The 19,674-nt window shown below is 35.8% G+C and overlaps 2 protein-coding genes across 4 annotated transcripts in view; one reads left to right on the top strand and one right to left on the bottom strand.

Moving 5' to 3' along the window:
* Positions 1-939: 939 nt before the first annotated feature.
* On the bottom strand, positions 940-12,097 carry gxylt2 (glucoside xylosyltransferase 2). 2 transcript variants are annotated; one of them, XM_034019629.3, is made up of 7 exons: positions 11,588-12,090; positions 8,902-9,091; positions 8,164-8,295; positions 7,626-7,877; positions 7,297-7,420; positions 5,852-6,024; positions 940-5,293 (listed from the first exon to the last, which is right to left on the bottom strand). In XM_034019629.3, the coding sequence occupies exons 1-7, from the start codon at positions 11,860-11,862 to the stop codon at positions 5,114-5,116; spliced, it is 1,326 nt and encodes a 441-aa protein (XP_033875520.1). In that variant the 5' UTR covers positions 11,863-12,090; the 3' UTR covers positions 940-5,113. The 2 variants fall into 2 exon arrangements, with proteins under 2 accessions (XP_033875520.1, XP_033875521.3); XM_034019630.3 differs by lacking the exon at positions 7,297-7,420 and having other exon boundaries at positions 11,588-12,097.
* A 966-nt stretch (positions 12,098-13,063) lies between these two features.
* The window catches only part of shq1 (SHQ1, H/ACA ribonucleoprotein assembly factor), a 45,939-nt gene continuing 39,328 nt past the window's right edge, over positions 13,064-19,674 (top strand). For both annotated transcript variants that reach the window (XM_034903434.2, XM_034021143.3), the window contains exon 1: positions 13,064-13,158. The gene's annotated coding sequence lies outside the window, so the exon portion shown is untranslated. The remainder of the gene's footprint in view (positions 13,159-19,674) is intronic.

Here is a 19,674-nt window from a genome sequence, read left to right as displayed (position 1 = left end):
ATATAGTTACTCATTCACAAATAACGCTCATACACACAGCACATATCGGTATGTGCAACTAGTTTAGCCAAGGACAGAAAGTAAACCACTGGCAGCTTTAAATAAATAGATTCATTGTTTGGGTATTGTTCATATTGAATTCAAACATGGAGCATTTACTTCAGGTTCCACAGACCCCAATTTGCACTAATTTGGGACTACCTAATGCTTCCTTAGGTAAAGTAGTCTGAGATCAGTATTAATCTGGGTCTGTGTAACCACCCCATAGAGACCTATAGTGCAGGCCTAATTATTGTTGTTGTAAATGTTACCTTCAGATAAGCAGAATTAAAAGAGATTTATTTTAGTTATAACCCACCCTTTCTTTTCAGTGATACAGTGGTGAGTATAATACATCTTTTAAAACTACCTTGCTTAAAATATGTACATTTACAGTAGCTGTATTTTAGTACCTCTTGTCTATCTAAATGTTCCTCTTCATGATAGTAGCATGTGCTTTTGATAATTGTGAATTAAAGTATCAGTGGAATTTAAAATCTCTTGTCATTAGTAGTAACTTTGCCTATGGCAGTGTAGAGCTGAGCAGTTTATGTTTCTTGCTGGCATGTCTTGCTAGGAATGTCTTGCTTATGATGATATCTATAGAAAAAAAAGTTCTCTGTCTACATATTATATTTTTGTGCATAGTATTTAAGGTTACAGTATACATACGAATAAATTACCAATGTAGTGGCGTGTCCTTTTGAATACAGTATTGAGCATTGATACTTTATCGGCATTACAAGTATGCAAATAGGATCATGTTAAAGTGAACTAGTACAACAGTAGTTGAAAATACAATTTTTGCACAGAACAGAGCAGCACAACTGCAATATACATGAATTGGGATTTGACTGTATGTAGCAAGTATCATAGCAACACAATGAAACACAGCAGCTGTATTTAAAAACACTTGACATGCATATTTATTACAAAAGCTTTCACAAAAAAAAATGTTTTAACAAAAGTAAAACTGACAATAAGTTTAAGTTTGTTCTCCTTTGGAGATGTAAATGTTTTGTGCACATTTCACATTTAAAAAAAAAAAAAATACAAAATACACAAGAATATAAAACCTAGCCTTTTTGTGTACATTTCCAGTTAGAATTCACGACAAGCAATACTGCATTTAAATCACAACATTATGGGATGTATGTACATATAAAAAATCACAACACTATACGGCAGCATAAATATACTCATTTTAGGCAGGAGAACAAACGAACTACATAGTATTAGTTATTCAACATTCTTAACACTATGTGCTTCAGGCTATTTCATACATGTTATATAGATTTATTTTAAATTAATCCTTCAACAGTGTTTTTTTTTAATACACAATAACTACTTCTTGGCATATTTTGATGTCCATTAGAGATGTTCATATTCTTTATTCTTACAAACACTGCTCCAAACATTAAGTGATACTCGGAGATGTGTTCTAAGTCGCCCTGAATCCTGTATTTTATTATGCCCAGCACCTAGCAGAAAGCCAAGCTGCTGACAGTCCAGTTTGTTTACATTTTACCAATGTAGCTTTAGCTGTGGGGACAATATTACTTATCACTAATAACAACATCTTCAAACTCTGTCACAGCTTTGGAGCATAAGTGGCACAAAAAGGGAATCACAGTCTTTCTTTTGTTAAGTTACACATTTTACAGGAATCACAGAGATGATATTTTCAACATGGGTGTTTAAGGTAATCCTGTAAAGCTTTTTTTTTTTTTAAAAAATGTATATGACGTTCACTGGAAATAAATCATAATATTAAGTAATGCAGTAAGAAATGAATATATATTTTGCAAACACATCGCAAACCAGCATTAAAGAAACAATCCAGTAATAGCTTCTTACTAATGTGCAAGGCGCTGTAAGTATGCATACCCCTATATCCCTAATCATAACATCTAACAATAATTGTGATCACTGATGTCCTAAAATTGTTTAAGATCAGAGATTTTACTGCACAAATATAAATGAACTAATGCCTGAATCCGGTTTAAAGCTGTATGACAGTCAGGACAGCAACTGTATTTTTACAGAACATAAGTTTTCCTTTGATAAGGCTGCAATGCTGCTGCCACAAATTGTATAGCAGAAATGTCTTTATCATGACCCACAGACCATTTGATGAAAATATTTAATGATGCATGAATAAAATAGTAATAAAGGTTCCAGCTGCTTAGTATGCATCATATGAATATAGATATACTGGTGTCAGCCGTAATGGTTTTCAAATACCAAATTATTTCATTTCTTTCAGGCTTTTAAGTCCTATTATGCGAGTTTCACATATAAGTGCTTGTGGTACATGCTTTATGAAACACACTCTTGCTGAGAACCAGCAAAATGAATATTAGAGCACACTGAAAACTAAATTGGTCTTTAATTGGATCAACCTATAATCTGGTCTGAAAGTTTTGCCTGAACTTATCAAGAAAATGTAATAAAAGAGAATTCGGTCTCTCTTGTAATTTGATTAAAGTGGCTGTTCATCTATGGGCTATATGTAGACCTGCTACTATTCAAAGTTTAGTTCTGCCAAATCGACAATTAAAATCGACGTTTATTTTTGAGATAATTTATCATTTTATTTTTCAATAATACTTTTTATTCCATTGAGAAACGTACAAGTCTCATTTTGCGAAACCCCCTTTCATATTCAACATGCAACAAAGTCATGGTTACCTAGGAACTGGATAACATTCCAATTGAAAAACGGTTGGTACAACATAAACGCAGAATATCACCATACAAAGAAAGATCCCACACAAATTTAAAAAATCAGCCCAAATAAGCCATAGAAAACGCAGCATCTGAAAGTGTATTAGACAGACGTTTTATTCTAAGGCATAAGTACACATTTTTATATCATAAAAATGTAATAGGTCTTTTGAAAGTCAACTAAATGAATGCAAATTCTAGTGCTGGTTCAGACAACAAGATCTGTCGCACCAGAGTGAAATGACTAACAGTCAAACTACAGTACTAAGGAACCACTCAGATGACCAACAGCGACTACTAGCCACTCACAGTGGAATGGAGACGGGACAGACAATAAGTGTAAAAACTACACAAACTAGAGAATTTCAAAATTATTATTTTTTGTAAGAAAATAAAAACATAGGGAGTTGTTTTACCAATATTTATCCTATGTAAATTTATTTTGATTGAACTTCGATTTAAAATTGAAAAGTAGCAAGCCTAAATATATGTGATGGTGTCACTAGACATTAATAAACACCGCTGATCTGGTCCAGGACATGCTGGGTGGGTAATAGGCATCAACTGAGCTGCAAGATGCCTGCCTAGTGCTTCTGAGAAGATGGCAAAATGCAGTAAGACACACTGAAATGTTTCTAAAATTGTGCAAATTGATTGACTGAGAGGGACAACAAACAGCCTGCAGTATTTTAGTTTGTCCAGGACAGTGATCTCTCTGAACAACACCAATTGTGGTTGTATATCAATAATAAGAGCACTCCTAAGTGTAAACAAATATCACACAATATTTACATGTGTTACTAAAATATCCATTTCAAAACCAGGGAAGCTTTTTGTTAACAGACATTTTTACCAAAGCAGCTTAAAGATACAATCTAATTTGTTCTAGCTAAAACACTTTTAAGAGTCCACATTAAACAAAGTTTTAGATGGAATACTGGGGCCTTGTTTGAAATGTCTTTGTTTCCACAACACTGTGACGGCCTTGTGTTGTCACTCCACTGTGACAGTATCAGGCCGGCAAAGCGCAATACTATCATAGCACGTAATTTAAAAAAATGTTGTGGAAACAATGTGGCATGGTTTTGAGAGTGTGAAAATGTCACAGTGTAGTGGGAAACAAGGCGTTATTTATTAACTATTGGTTTTCCACTGGGTCTGACCATGTATTCCTGCCAAAGTAGAATATTTTAAATTATTCTGCAAATTTCTTCATTTAAATGCACACATTTCGCAAAGACTAAAAGCGAGCTATTTGAACACAACAGCTACCAGTAGGTTAAATACGATTTTCTGTCTGAACAAAGTAATTTGGAAAATATAACAATTCCTAAGCATAGTATTTCAAACATTTTTGAAATGCACACGGCTAGTATTAAAGTAGCTACAGAATGTTGCCAGTTTTATCCCACACCCCCCAAAATAGGTATACTCTAGTAATGGCACCATATGTATTAGTTATGAATTATGCATCTCCTCTATCACTTAAAATTTAGCACCAGTTGAAGCAGATCTTACAATTGTATACGATGGGCTTCTTGTATGTGTTTTTTTTTTGGTGTTTTGAGAACAGAGACTCAATAGTTTCATGCAACAGGTGGCAGCTTCACTATGTAATTACTATTACATCAAATTCCAGAGGTATTCCTTGTTCTTTCATGAAATACATGCACCAAAGTGTTGCACTGTTTGCCAAAGCAAGATCTGTCAATATTACCAGTAATGGAATACAAAAAGCTTCCATTTTTAAAGATGATGTAATGAGATGAATTCTCAAGTGTACATTAGAGACAGTTAACCTATTGAGTTATTAGCAAATTTACACTCTACAGTTACACTATTGTGCTCTATTACCAAATCTGGCAGTGTAGCTCAACTGCAAAGAATAATCAATGTATTTATTTAATAAAACACTTGTTTGTCAGTCTTATGAACTAACTGTGTAGCTTACACCATTCTCTGTACACCTGTGGTAAAGCTCTAAAGGCCCGTACAGTAGCATTCCCAGTGCTGTTAAGATGGACTGCTTTGAAATACCTTTTCAGGTCTATAAAATGCTGAAAGTGTTGCTTATATTACCTTGCCTTGGCACCATCTCCTGAAAATATAATCAATGTGTTGTACGACTCATACAAAAAAAATATATATACTGATTTTGTGCAAAAGGGCGGACAAAATCTGTTTTTTCGGCTTCTTCATGTTGCACTCCATTTGAGTTCCTCTCTGGGAGAGTGAGGACTAAGTGGTTCCATTCTGAGCTTAAGCAGGCGTGTTTGTTTGCAGGCTTTGAAAACAACATGCCTTTGCATTTGCTTGCCGTTTGTGTAGAAAAGTCTGGAAAGTCCTTTCAGTTCGGAGGGTGTTTCAGGTGGACAATTACACGTTGCTCGTAGACTTTCCTCATTGTCTTCTCAACCTGTTTCAGAAACACCTGTGGAATCCGACCACACAATGTATTCACAGTTTCCAGAAACTTTGTTTGGAGAGGATAGAACATCGACTGGAACAAGTTATCTTCAAAAGGATACTAAAAACAAAGAAAACGTAAATTAAGATTTAAAAGACGGTTTGGTTATTAACACGTCCATACCTTATTCAGTGGTGTAGGCCTGGAATTAGTAAGACAATTAGACTATAGATATAACAAATTGACTGTGCCATTAATAATTAGGTTAATTTAATTAACTCCATATGAGCCTAAAGTTAAAAATAACACAAATCAATAGTCAATTTTTTTTTTTATTATACAGAGTTACACTTTAAGTCTGGGGTAGCTCCAATGAATATTTCTCACTTTATTATAACTTGGTTAACTTTAGAATCCATCCAGTTAAAAAAAAAAATCCTGTCAATAATCTTCAATTACTAATACTGTACAATTGGGCCAAAACAATTTGCATACCATTACTAATCCTTATATAACGTGGTGTAGGAAGCTTTGTCAAAAAAATTGGAGGTTAAGTGTTTAAGCTCAGAGACATGGGGCTATTTTCTCAAATAATTTATAACCCTGCCAAATAGAGGTTAATTTAAGAACCCTGCTGTTCTGGCAGTTTGACTGTCAGTATTCAATATGTTTACTCACATCATGTATTGCCTCATACACAGCTTTAAAGGCTGGCTGTTTGTCGTCATGGTAAACCCCACGGTTTCCATGGAGAATGGACACTCCTTCCTCCTCTGCCCCAGGGCAGTTACTTCCGTACATACAGTGGTCTGGTCTGTAGTTCCACTGACAGGGGAATGAATAAAGGCACTCTGGAGATTAAAATAAAGCACAATAGAATGATAAGAATACATATCACCATTAGGCAATGAAAAACAAAAAACAAATCAGAAACACTACATACAGTAGTTATATTATCATTAAAATAAATCAATAAATACCACTATAACATCCTAAGAACAGATTTTTATTTTTAAAAAGCAGAAGGGCTAAAAAAAAAAAAACAGAAAGAGGATCCTCACCACCTCACAGCAACTCTTTATGCAACCAATTGCATAAAAAAAAAAAATCAGCAAGAAAAATTTGAGATTTCACACTTTGCCACAGTGAATTACATCAACTACATATCCAGTGCCAAATATAAATTCTTTTTTTTTTTTTTTTTGCTTTTAGAATGAGTTGCTCTGCTGGTTATCATTCATTGTCACTCATTGTTATCTGAACTTGAAATAAGTGTCTTAATTAAATCCCAACATGCATCACTCCCAGGCACAAGGTAATGGCTGCCAAAACCCAGCCTGGCACCAAAGGTTTGATAACACTGCCTAGTAATCAGCACCTGCGGTTATCACAATCACACATGTGCGGTGTGGGGGTCTGCAGTATTCAAGTCTGTGTAAATCTGTCACCAATACACCTCTCAGTTGGAAAAACAGGATTAAACACTGTTCATGCTGCCAAACGTATTCAATAATAAAAAAAAAAACATACCTTATAATCTATGACAGTGTTTTTTTAAAATTAGGAATGCTACCAAGTTACAGTAGATGCATTTAGAAAAGGGGTGCTAATCAGATACTTTATATCATTTACATTTTCAAAATATTTAATTTCTTACCAGTGTGTTAGGAGTAATTCTCTATTGCTATTTCTGCTTAGATTGTTTACTAGGCTTACTTACTTATTAAAATTACCCTTTTCAACCATTGGCTCTGCTTGTAAAAAAACTCCTAACTTCTGCATTTCAGAAGCAAGGTGGTTTTGGAAATAACCACAAGGGGTGTGCAATTTCAGCCCCTTCTACAACGGTGAGTTTCTAAATCACTATTCAAAAAGGTTGAAGCAGAAACAATGAACACAAATAACATGATTTTAAACAGGTAAGACATTAAAATAGTATGAACATGTGGACATTAAATACCTAGGTTTCTAGTGCACTTATACTGTAAAGTATGGTACATAATGTTTCTCAGTCCTTTGAACCTATTAACATTAATTATAACTAAGTCAACTTGCTTTGCAATGACTGCCTGATTACCATCCCTGCTTTAACAAACCTTCCAACAAGATGCCCATACATGTACCTGGATTATAATGGAATATGATATTCAACAAGTCCTGGTCTCCCCAGGTGATATGATTCTTGTACTTTTGATACAGAGGGTGCAGGAGATCCTCCCAGGCCAGCCCACTCGGGATCATGCTATTCTGGATGGTAAAACATCAACAGGTAACTATCAGTTTACACTTTTTATCTTATTGGGCACCATTGTAGGATTTCTCGTATTACAAAATCAAAGTGTCCCCGGGTGCATAAAGGGAACTGCATATCTGATCAAATGGTTTGTAAGTGAAAAAGATCAGCACAAGTAAAAACCAGTTTATTGAAAGAATCCTCAGAAATCATGCCTACCTTAAACAGGGTGTTTCTTATCCGAGTGAGATTCATCAGCATCACCCCCGAATTCACCCCTGTCTTTCCATGAAAAGGATGACGTGCGAATCGACTATACCAACCAATCTTTGGTATTTCATGTTCGGGTGCCATTGCTGCTAGCTGAGTTGTATTGAACTCTTTGAGAAAGCTCCAAATGTCATCCATCGGTCTGAGGAAGAGAACGTCAGTGTCCACATACAGCAGAGAGTCCACCTCCTTCAGGATCACCTGCCAGTTAAAGTGACAAAAAGACATGCATTGCACCTTCTGGATGACTTCTCAGCAAGTACATGACAACGATTTCAATATAAGTAACCAAGGAGTGCTTCCAAGTTGGAGTCTAACCTCCGTTTGAATTGGGTGTTTTCAATGACACTGTCCCGTTAGAGGAAGAGCCTTTTGCATTAGATATAAGGACCTGCCTACTTTTGGACAATAAAGATCCCAGCAAGGGCGGAACTAAGCTGATGGTGCAACACAGAAATTGACAGAAAAAGTGAGGAAAGTGTCCTACCGGAAGAAAGAGTCGCTGTGCTGCACAAGGCTTGAATAATTTTTTCCATTCCTGGGCATTCCCCACTGAAAACGTGATTGAGTAGATGCTGTACTGAAACTTTAATGTAAATGGATGAGGCCACTTGTTCAGCTGGAACAAGAAAAAGAAAAATGTGTTGGAACATTAACATTAAATACATTCAAACTGACACACTTGTGTAGCAGGCATACACAACTCTAGGGGTCCAACGGCATGATGTTGCTCAGCCATCTAGTGCTGAAAGAAAACCATTGGTTAGACCATTAATACACTCAACATGCCAGGCTAAATGGGGCATAGGCATCAACAATTCTACATGCAACATTACTACCAGTATAAGAGAAGCACCTGAACTTGACCCAGCAGCTACCAAAAATGCCAACTTTGAAGAAATATAATAAATGTAGGCCATAGTATCAATGTTAATTTCAGGCATTTACTGTTTGTGCAAGTAGTAAGATGGAGTCAGGTAACAGTAAAGTAGCATCTTAGTAACTTATTTCCCCCAGCTCTGGGTAGTATGCACATACACACTAATTTATTAGAATATGGTTTAAATGGTTAAAACAATAACTTAAAAAAATAAAAAAGTTTTACCCTTAAAAGAAAAGTACTGCAGTATATTGGGCATAGTCCCCCATTACAAGTTTACTTCATATCTGTGGATCTCTGTGGATCTAAGATTTGTTAGAAATATTGAACACACAGCCTACCTACCCCCTTTTCAAACTGTGGCTTTAGGGAATCCTCAGCAAAGATGTGAAATTTGATCTTCTTGATGCTGAAGAGAAGAGCAGATTTCAGCATGGTCAGTGTCTCGTCCACACGATCCCCACAGGCCACCACGGCCAAGTGCATCCATTCCTCAGAAACTGGCTTACGGGGAGGCTTTGGTTCACCGAGTCTCCTAAAAGTATAACAGAGAAGACTTATCGCTTTGATGCGCGATTGAGAATGTGGAAGAAAAATTCACAGGTCTAGAAAAAACATTATTTGTTAGATTACCCAACTAATTCTGTAGGGGATCAGAGACCAATACATCTATTCAGTCAGTCAGTATACATACTGCAGAGGAATCTCAAAAATACTATAAAACTGTACAAGTAAAGTCAAAGCCTGCTTTTGTGGCTGTATGCACTTGATCAGTTGATAAACCCAGCTATGAACTCTCTTAACTATTGCACTGAAATTCAAACCCCACTTCTCCCTCCCTCTCCACTTCTAAAGAATTTTGTTCAGAAGTTGAGGAAATTTCTCATTTAACATTTTTGTTTTCTCCTGGATACCTCTAGAGCAGTAGTTGGCTTTATGTTTTCTTAGAATGGTAAGTGTACGGAAAGGGTTACTAAGAGAGCTTTTGCTGAGTCATTGGGATACTTTAACAGGGACAAAGTTCTATGATCTAGCAGCTACAAGGAATCTAACTAAATTTTATTATTTTCTTATGTCCTTAAAATACAACTTTGTGTGTAACACTGACCTCATATTTAGTTGGGACTCCAATTTGCATAGATAAAAAGGGAGGTCAAAGAACAGAGCAGTATCTCAGATAACACTGCTTAGTTACTGTAATGAGGGAACAGAAGATTTAGACTGTCACGCCAGTAATACTCCAAGAACCAATTGAAGTGTGGGTCAGCACAGCTTATATCCATTTTACACCACTAAATATCATCTGCCAAGAGATTTGAAAACCTATAGGATATGAGTTTTAGAATTCTGAATTGTGACACCAATCATGTGTGCAGCACTGGACATCTGAGCTCCTCCAATGAATCCTCTTGTCACATTTGTCATTTGTGACAAACTGGCTTCAAACAGGGAGATGCAGATTTTATAAACTATAAGTCAGTGATAGAGTCTGTCGGAGGGCCTGCATAGTTACACACATTTGTATTTTATTTTTTGTTCCCTTCAGAAGGAAGAAGTTGTCTTATAATTAATCAAGTACATAATACCAAAACAACTACATTGTAAGGGATACTTACTGCAATGGGTTAGGTTGTTATATTTAATGGGAAGCATTAAAAAGGGTCCAAGGGTGAACTTAAACTGCATGCCCCTGTTCTATTCCATTAATGTTACAACAGATGCAGAACATTATCATGTTTGCAGTACACAGTACACCCTAAGCATATTAGCCTTATAGCATTTTTGGCTGCAGTAACACGATTTATCTTTGTAGTCTTCAAAAGGGAACACAATTTCCTTGAAAACAAGGATCATTCCATTCTCTTAAACCAAATAAAGAAAAACGCTTGCTCCGCAATGTAAAACCAAAAAGCACAGTATTCTGAAATGTGAAAATCTGTATTATAAAAGTTGTGAGGTCATCAGTCTAATCTCTTGACTGATTGATTAATCTGAATTATGCCATTAGTTGTTCTAGGGATTTTTTTTATAGATCACATGGCCTACAACATGAATAACGGACTTAACCAACTACAAAGCCAGCTCAAGGTGACCTTAATTTAAATTGCCATTGTTTTCTTTTGACAGTCAGACAGAAGGTGTGTAGAATGTGGCTCTACACCGAACCAGTTGAAGCCAGCATGCCAAGGTCTTACCACCACATCTTCCGTTTACATATTTGCACAGGATGTAGGCTATTTCTTTATAACGTACCGGTACTTTTACTTGTGTAAGAACATTCTACACTTTGGTATTGCGTCTGACCAAAATATTATATATAAATAAAAATGTAATTATACTTTAAGCAGTCCTCCTCGATCATGGTTTTAATGTCGTTAGTACCTTCCTGTGACAGTCTTTGGTGCAAATTAAAATCTCATGCTGAATCTTCCTCATATATAATAACCACTCTTCATTTATTTCTGTGTTTGGTTGGCAGTTGTGAAACTGTATTGCAATTCTATTTTAGATTTAGACCGTAGGTCCATATGTTTTTTTTTTTTGACGTTTGGTCTCTATGGGTACAGAACAGGATGCAAGACTCTTTTTCTAATGGGTGATTGTAATTCTGCGGCAGTTTTCAAAGACGTCCTTAAAAATGAGATGCATATTTTAGACTAGTACAGTTCCAGAATGAATAAGTGGATACGCCTTACTGGTGTTATTTTTAACTGTGAAAAAAAATACAGAAAATATGAAGTAAAAGATACCGGATCCTATAATTAACTGGTCGTAAGACTAAAATAGCATGTAGGGAACTTTGCAAGGATTATGCCGAAAAGCCTTGTCAGTGTTTACTCACCGCACTAATAATCCCTTGAGGTAATGCGCATGGATGTTTTTTATTCATTTATTTTTATTTATTCGTATAGTAAAATGCAGTAAATAATGTTTTAATCCGGCACATCATGGTTGAGTTAATTGCAGCCAATTCAGACTGAACTATAAAGTTTTCAACATTTTAACAACAGACGACAACTTTAGATCTTACCTTGGGTTTGCATGATTACTCCCTCTTCTGTTTGGTAGTTTACTTGATTTTCTGTTCAGACGTGGCTGTTTTTGTGAAACTTGAGCCACCGGACGAGGTTTTTGTGCTAACTCAACAGAAACAATGTTTCCCAAACCAGAGGAAGTTTGCACATAGTTTTCCTTTGCAACTTGTTTCAAAGGCGGCTCATCCGCAGCATTACTTACAAAATGATACAAAAGTAACAAAACTCCAAAACAGAGAATGATCGCTACAATCTTGCAGTGAATTCTCATCTTGCAAAACGGCTCCGGTCCCGTGGAAGTACGTCAGAGTCTTCCTTCATGGTTGTGGGTAGGAAATTAAACACAGACTTCACATTTTACGAGTATTTTCTCTCCCGTGGCATTGTGCAGGCTAATACTGAGCAGAGCGCCTCAGTACAGACGTCTAAACATTACTCAGTGGAGGAGGGCTCTGGACTGTATCCTAATATCTATAAAAGGAGCGTAATAAAAACCAACGTCCTGCATCCTATTTAACAATATGTAGCGTTGGTTACTTTCAATAACGCTTCTGATACATATATTGTGTGAGTGGAAAAAATGCAGTAAAATAGTGTATTTAAACCTAGTATGCAATATTAACCCCCAGAGCAACACCATGATAACTACTAGCATGCCACTGCTACTTGCCACTGTGTGGCACTAACCACAAATTAATTGTGCAGAGTGAGTAATGTTTAGGGCAGCAGTGTGGAGTAGTGGTTTGGGCTCTGGACTCTTGACCGGAGGGTCGTGGTGTCAATCCCAGGTGGGGGGACACTGCTGCTGTACTCTTGAGCAAGGTACTTTACCTAGATTGATCCAGTAAAAACCCAACTGTATAAATGGGTAATTGTATGTAAAAATAATGTGATATCTTGTAACAATTGTAAGTCTCCCTGGATAAGGGCGTCTGCTAAAAAATAAATAATAATAGACTGGTCAAACTATACCTAACCGCACTTTCAAACCGAGTACCACAATGAATTAGCACAACAGAAACGTTCGCACAATTCTAAACCAATGCGACCGCAAAATAACCACGACCTGTGGTAGCTGTCAATTATGCATTATGTAACATTTAAAAGCCGATAATAATAATAATAATAATAATAATAATAATAATAATAATAATAATAATAGCACCCCCAAAATATGTATTGCTGATATGCTCAAAAAAGCACTGGTACTGACAACCTATTTCGGTTCTTTTTTGTTTTTTTTGTTACAAAATTATTAAAAATAATGATGCTAGTTCATCTTTGTTTACAAATGATCACACTAATACGTTTATTAATACATCAACAGTATTAATCTTTAAAGTTTAATATTTTTTCTAAGTTATCGTAACTGATTTACTTCAACAGCAGCAATAACAAAAACAAAAGCAACAAAACGCGTTCTATACCCACAGCTCAGACATGAGCAGACAAATAAATTGGTAATGAGGATATATTCTAATAAATACGGTACAAGCATGGTCCCTGCCGTAGTCTGAATTGTAATCCACGAGTTCCGGAAAAAAACAGAAGCATTTTGCTTGTAAAGGTATGTTTTTTCTAAACGTATACCTTCCCTGAGTATCTTGTTACGACTTTAGGTTGTTTTATTTATTGAAGTAGTTATGTTACGCTGTTAAACGCTATTTTCTACAGATATTTTGTTTATGGCCTAGTATGTATTAAATCAAACACCGTAGCTTCGTTAAGGCAGTGCATTCACACATTCAATATATTCACTATATAAGTGTAAGCAAAATGTAGTACATGTAGGCAAACAGATTGTGCTCAGTAAGTTTATTTTGTATTTTTTTTATTTTGTTATACATTTTCTGTAATACTACTTTGCTCTTCGTTGTGTTACTACTACGCACTTGTTAATGTTAACTAGTGGCAGGAAAACAGTCGATACCAAATTAGATGCTATAATATTAACTCCAGTTGTAATGTTGTCTCCTGGGATAAAACCTGCTATATCGAGAAAGAATCTGACTTCACTAAATCCGTAGACCCTGGATATCATGCGTCCTCCTTCGCTCTGTTTTAGTTTATTTTTATTTTGCATGTGTTGCCTGATCTTGAACTCCCCCTGCAGTCTGGAATTAGTAATACACACAATGTTAAGTGACTTTTTTTGCACACTATGAGCTCATAAAGGGAGAGCTGCTTTTCACATAAGTATTTAAATTGTTATAAAAACTGTTGTATTTGCATTTTATATCAACGTACCTATTACACACTGCATTGGTTCTATTAGTATTACCATATTTTGCGATTACTAGACTTTAAAGGATATTATTTGTGTTGCTTTCTTTCATATAAACAATGTTTAAAACTTGCTTATTGGTGTAAGCGCCACACGGTCTATGGAAATAGAATGTGCAAAGCAGAGAAAGAATCGATAAGCCACTAGAGGGAGACAGGAGTTGCGTACAGTATACTTTGGATAAAAATAATTAATGTAGCATTTATTTATTTATTTATTTATTTATTTATTTATTTATTTTTGTGTGTGTAAATGTCCACTCGGGTCATTCCATGAAAAAAAAAACACCCAAAAAGTATCATGTATAACCATATCGCTTCAGATTTACACCAAATGCTTTATTTTGGGCTGTTTCAGGCAACATATAAAAACTTTGCAGCCTAATCGGGTAAAGGGGTCAAAAGTTATAGAAGTCAATATTTGGCCGACAGGAGACCCTGCCCAATCAACAGTTTCATTTTATTTTATTGTGAATTGCACGAGAATTCTAAAAAAAAAAAACAAAAAAAAAAACCAGCACACAAACAAACTGAGCTGAAGTTACCCCAGAACCAAGGTTAGAGCCTCATCAGTAAGTTCTAGCCTGTATACTAGAAGGTTGTTGACTTGCATTCCCAGCAGTACCATACAGTGTTTTGGGGGAAAAGACATTCCTGTTTTTAACATTTTTTATTTTTTTGCCAAATATGTGTAACTAAGACCCTATTCACACGACTGTGCTGGCCCAGGGCCGCCTCATATTTAGGTCTGCAACCCGTTCACTTTTGAGGTTTAAGTCTTCTTTACCCGTTCACATATGTGACTGAAAAGCAGGCCTAAAATGTGGCAGTAATCCTTGATTTGTAGAAAATGTTTCTTATCAATATATTAATGTATTTTGTTTCAATGCAGCACAGTAGCAATTTAATGGCATATATATATATATATATATATATATATATATATATATATATATATATATATTGTAGCGATCTCGGTTAACGCAGGCAGGCGCATCACACAGGGCGAGGCAATCCACACACAGACGGAGGGCGGGCGCAAACCCGGGACCTCATGCACTAAAGCATAGCGACTGACAAGCAAAGCTCACGACTGACCCCCTAATATGACTGCTCCCTCCTAAGGAAAGATTAAATAATAATTAATTATTCAATAACCGGTTACACCCAGGCTGCGGTCTGTAGGTAGAGCGCTCTGCCGTGGCGCTACGTAACATAAGTTAGCTTTTATTGAACGATGTGTCACGGAGAGAGAACTTTCAAAGTGGTGGAAAATGGAGCACTAGTGCTGTTTTTGGATGAATTTATGGAAGATTGTGCAGAAAATCTACTGTTAAATGGCTCTATTGCACTTGCATCAAGAGCCAACACCATGGCTTTAGCGGCAGTGAATTCAAACACATGCAGGAGTCTTGTATGGATTGAAAACTACGTTGAGAGCATTGTTCCTCAGTACTGTGATTGTTCTATATTGCATGTTTTATTTACAGGTGGCTACAGTGCAGTTTACGCTTGCAATTAGGAGGTTTCTATTATATGTAAGTGTTGTTGTACAGCAAAATAAAAAATAAAACTTTCCAAAAATAGAATAATTTATTTTTTCAACAATTATTCAACCCAGTAACATTTTCATTCAGCAAATCAAATAAATCAAAACTTTCCAAAGAAATGATTTCTTCAACGATTCTTTAAATACGTCTGTGAATGACTTTGTTTTGCAACTGTTTGCGTTTCCATGAGCTCCTGCATCTACCTTTTCTGGTCCTCTGCAAAGTCTTACAATTTAAGTACTACTGTTTGTTTTTTCTCGCCAATATGATTTAAGTCTTATAGTACATATATCATTTTGTTTTTAATGTGCTTTTGGTTTGATAGTAATGTAACACTGCAAAAGTACCTAATTTTAGTAAAGTTCTCTTATTCTAACACCCCCTTTGTACACTGTGAAGATACACTGTGAAGCCATTATTTTATTTTTTTTAAATGCTGTTAAGAAAATATTAATGTAAGGCCGAGCGAACAAACAATAACAAGCTTAGCATTTCAAATGCTGCATGCGATGCTGCAGATTCACTATGTTTAAAAGGAAAAATAGTCAAATAATTGCGCTGTTAATTTAAATAAACATTTATTATTATTATTTTTTTTTTTTACGAAAAAGAAAGCACAGAGATGTGTTGGTGAATAAGTCCAATATGTGGTGGAAATTACACCACAGTCGCCACACTGGTATTGTACCTCTGCCATTTTGAAACGCCAACTGAGTAAGCGCTTCAGAATGTTAGCGAACGTTACGAAACGCTCTCGACGTGAAGCTCGTTCAATAGAAAGCGCCACATAACGCTCTGGAGCGCTCTGCCTATTGAACGCACCCCTGGAATCATTTATACAAAAATAAACTATTATTCTATTTACAGTAAACATTCATATAATTTACACTACACATGTTTCTTCTCCTTTATACGTATTTAACATGCATGAATAATGTCTTTGTTTACAAACATGATCGTTAAACTATTCTGTTTACTTGTTATTGTTATAATTGTCATTATTATTCTCTAGTCCTTAACCATTACCAGTAAAGACTGAACATTAGCATTACCCCTTTGCTTGGAAGATTACCTAACATATGGCTATAATAAAACTCTTGTTCCACATGTAGCTATGGCAACTTCATTAAGGGAAGCGCCCTGATCTAAATATAGCAATACACCGTCATATATCAAACACACTTTGCTCAGCAATTTGCATGATACATAATAAACCACTGCTCTATCACCAGTAGAATAACATTAACAATAATAATCACAATAACTGGCATTGAAATGTTACAGTGAAAATACAAATTGTTACGCCTTCAAATTCCAAGCAAGTTACTTATTAGACAAGTCATTTAAAGCAAAGTTGCCTGTCTTAATGTTTATATATGGCACGTGTATTGATTTGGTTATTATCAAACAAACAAAAAAAAGCCTTTAATGTTTTTTTGCCCCTCCCCAAATGTAAAACAAAAAATCTCCGACATCATAGAAAGTCTGTGTTTTTCCTTGTTATTCTGCAGCAAACGGATTTCTAGGATCCCTGCTACTGAGCTACATAATCAGATTGGTAATACGAAAAGTCTACTTTGCGTTCATATAGATGTAAAGGCCGGACCTGGTCCTGGATTGCAGGCCCTGGGCCACATTGAAACGGCGGCCTAAATCTGGGCCGGCCCTGGGCTGCCTTTTCTTTTTTGGAGCGTTCACATATGAGAAAAGGCAGCACTGAGGTGGCCCTAAAGTGTGAATTGGGTCTAAATCACATTCTTACATGGGCATCCCAGTGTTTGCTGCATACTTAGCTGAATCATATAAACCTTACTTGAGCGGGCCTATCATTTATGACTACACCCACAACGAGAGTGAATCAGAAATGTATGTATGAACTGATTAAACAAATACATGAATTTGGAGATGGGACATAGGTTGGTCTTTGCTTTGGACAAGGTGACTTTTGTTTTACCTTTAGAGCAATGGGTACTGTAGCTTCAAGATTCATGAATATCATTTTCATATTTCTGAAAAATATAATACAATACTGAAAAATGAATTAGAAAGTAATGGAGTCTGAAGTAAACCAATAGTAGACAAAAGATACTTGCATATTAATATGCAATCAGTCTTATCGCTCATGATGGCTGCTACCAATATGTCCTTCTGTTCCTTGTTTTCAAGATAAATTTCATTTTAAAACCAGCTGACCTGAAAGAAAAGTATCAATCTTTTTGATGGTTTGCTGTGGGCCATTAGTTACCCACAGCCTCATCAGCTTCACTGCAGTAATTAGCTTTTTTTTTTAAATGAAATGTTACAGCTAATTAAGGATTTTAAAAAAAAAGTCTGCCAGTAAAACTTGAAACCACATGTCTGGCAAACTTTTTTTTTTCATTTTAAACAAAACCTGTCAGAGATTCATGTAAATAAATGTTTATTGTTGCTGGCAATAAATGATATGAATCAGTACAGAGATTATAACATATTTCTGCAGGTTGATTGAATTTTGCTTTACATTGATATCTTATAATGGCAATCTTAAATTTGAATTAGCAAAGTACAATATATTTATTGTAATCACTCCTTTGTTTATAAGCTAAGCTTTTTTTTTTTTTTTTTTACAGTAATTAATTAAAATTACTGTAACATTTGGTAGAGATCATTGTCATACTGAACTCTGCCACAAGATGGGGTCGTTGGTATGTGTTGGCTAATTTTGTTGTAGATGTTTCTGTTCCTTGTAATTTCTATAATGCTGAAAAGTATGCTACTGTTAATAATGACTGTTATTCCTCATTTCTGTTAACAGGTAATATTTGGCAAGTTGTTTTTAACCCTTAGAAATAATCTACCGAAATCAAATAGTATCTATTACAGTATCTAATTCATGCACTAGCCATTTCACGACTGGAAGCTTGGCTTTAGATTGTGCTTGTGGTCTCCTTAGTAACAGTACACAACACTATAAAACCACAAAACAATTAAAATGCCATTGCATATCCTGGCTTTGTGGGGAATCTCATATTACTGTATTTCGTGCCACAAAATGCAGTTGTCTCGCAACTTTTAACCAGCCCTAAATTAAACTGCCTCCCCTTGGAAATACTAATATTCCCTCCACACACTAGTACTGTGGCATTATTGTACAAGGACGTGTTTTTTTTATTTAATTATAAATCCATACCATACCAGTTTCATTTATATACGGCACCATACCAGGGTGATTTACAAAAATATACAGCAAGCCAAAAGAGTTCCAAAGTGCTCGCTAGTAAAAGGCCAAATCAAAGAAATATGTTTTAAGCTTAGAGTTAAAAATACTCAGTCACCTTCCGGATAAAATTTGGTAGTGCGTTCCAAAGTGAGGGAGCTTAATGGTGTATTTGGAATTAACAAACAACCATGATTTGCAGATCTGAATGCATGAGTTGACTATAATGAATAAGTAACGCACACAAATAGGCAAGGCCAGAATCATGATTAACCTTATAAGTGAAGGAGCAGCATTTGAAATCAATGCGCTGCTTCACGGGAATCCAATGTAGTGACCTTAAAACTCAGGGAAATCGGGCAAATACACTTAGTGTGTGTAAGTATTGTTGAAAGAAATCGATTAAATCAACAGTGAAAGTTAAAAAAAAAAAAAAAAAAACACACACACTTTGAAGTTTAACAATCCCAAGTTTTGACACATGACTGAACAAAAGTGTGAATATGATTACTTATAACTGTGTTAAATTTGTTTTGAGTTAACTTAAATGAATTCCCTGGGGAGGCGTTGCTCCACGCTGATTGGTGTAGGTCCCCAGAGAGGCGGGCTGGTATCTGATTGCTGTCACTTTTGATGAAGAGCTTTGGCTCGGGGCAAGCAAGCCTGAGTGAGTGGAGAAACACGCTTACTTTGAAAGAAATGATTCTTGACATCTTTCTCATGATCCTGTTGAAAGAGAGCAGGCTGTTCTGTTATTACGCTTTAGATGGCACAGAGCAGACAACCGCGTGTTGATATTAAAATGAAAAGTGGCAGGGCTTATGAAAACATACGCTTTCCTTCCTGACAGAATGTATCCCCAATCATTTAACCAAAAAAGAAGTGCCGTATTGCTGTAACATTACTTATTTCTTTTTGTATGACGATCAAACAGAGGGATACTGGCATGCAGGGTTTAATTTGGGGGAGGTTCAGCCATTTGTCAGTATAGAATACCTGCAATGGAGTGTAAAGAGATGGGGTTAAAATAAACATGTACTCTGAGTAGAGAGGA

This window comes from Acipenser ruthenus, chromosome 16 (assembly GCF_902713425.1).
Source record: "Acipenser ruthenus chromosome 16, fAciRut3.2 maternal haplotype, whole genome shotgun sequence".
NCBI lineage: Eukaryota > Metazoa > Chordata > Actinopteri > Acipenseriformes > Acipenseridae > Acipenser > Acipenser ruthenus.
Note: the sequence above shows the minus strand (reverse complement) of the source record. Positions and strands in the feature narration are given on the sequence as shown.

Excerpts from the sequence above, each read along its gene's own strand:
- gxylt2 (XM_034019629.3), bottom strand. The coding sequence starts at position 11,862 with ATGAGAATTCACTGCAAGATTGTAGCGATCATTCTCTGTTTTGGAGTT. Across the intron at positions 7,421-7,625 it reads TAAGAAACACCCTGTTTAAG|AATAGCATGATCCCGAGTGG; the intron begins GTAGGCATGATT and ends TTTACCATCCAG. Across the intron at positions 5,294-5,851 it reads TGTATGAGGCAATACATGAT|TATCCTTTTGAAGATAACTT; the intron begins GTGAGTAAACAT and ends CTTTGTTTTTAG.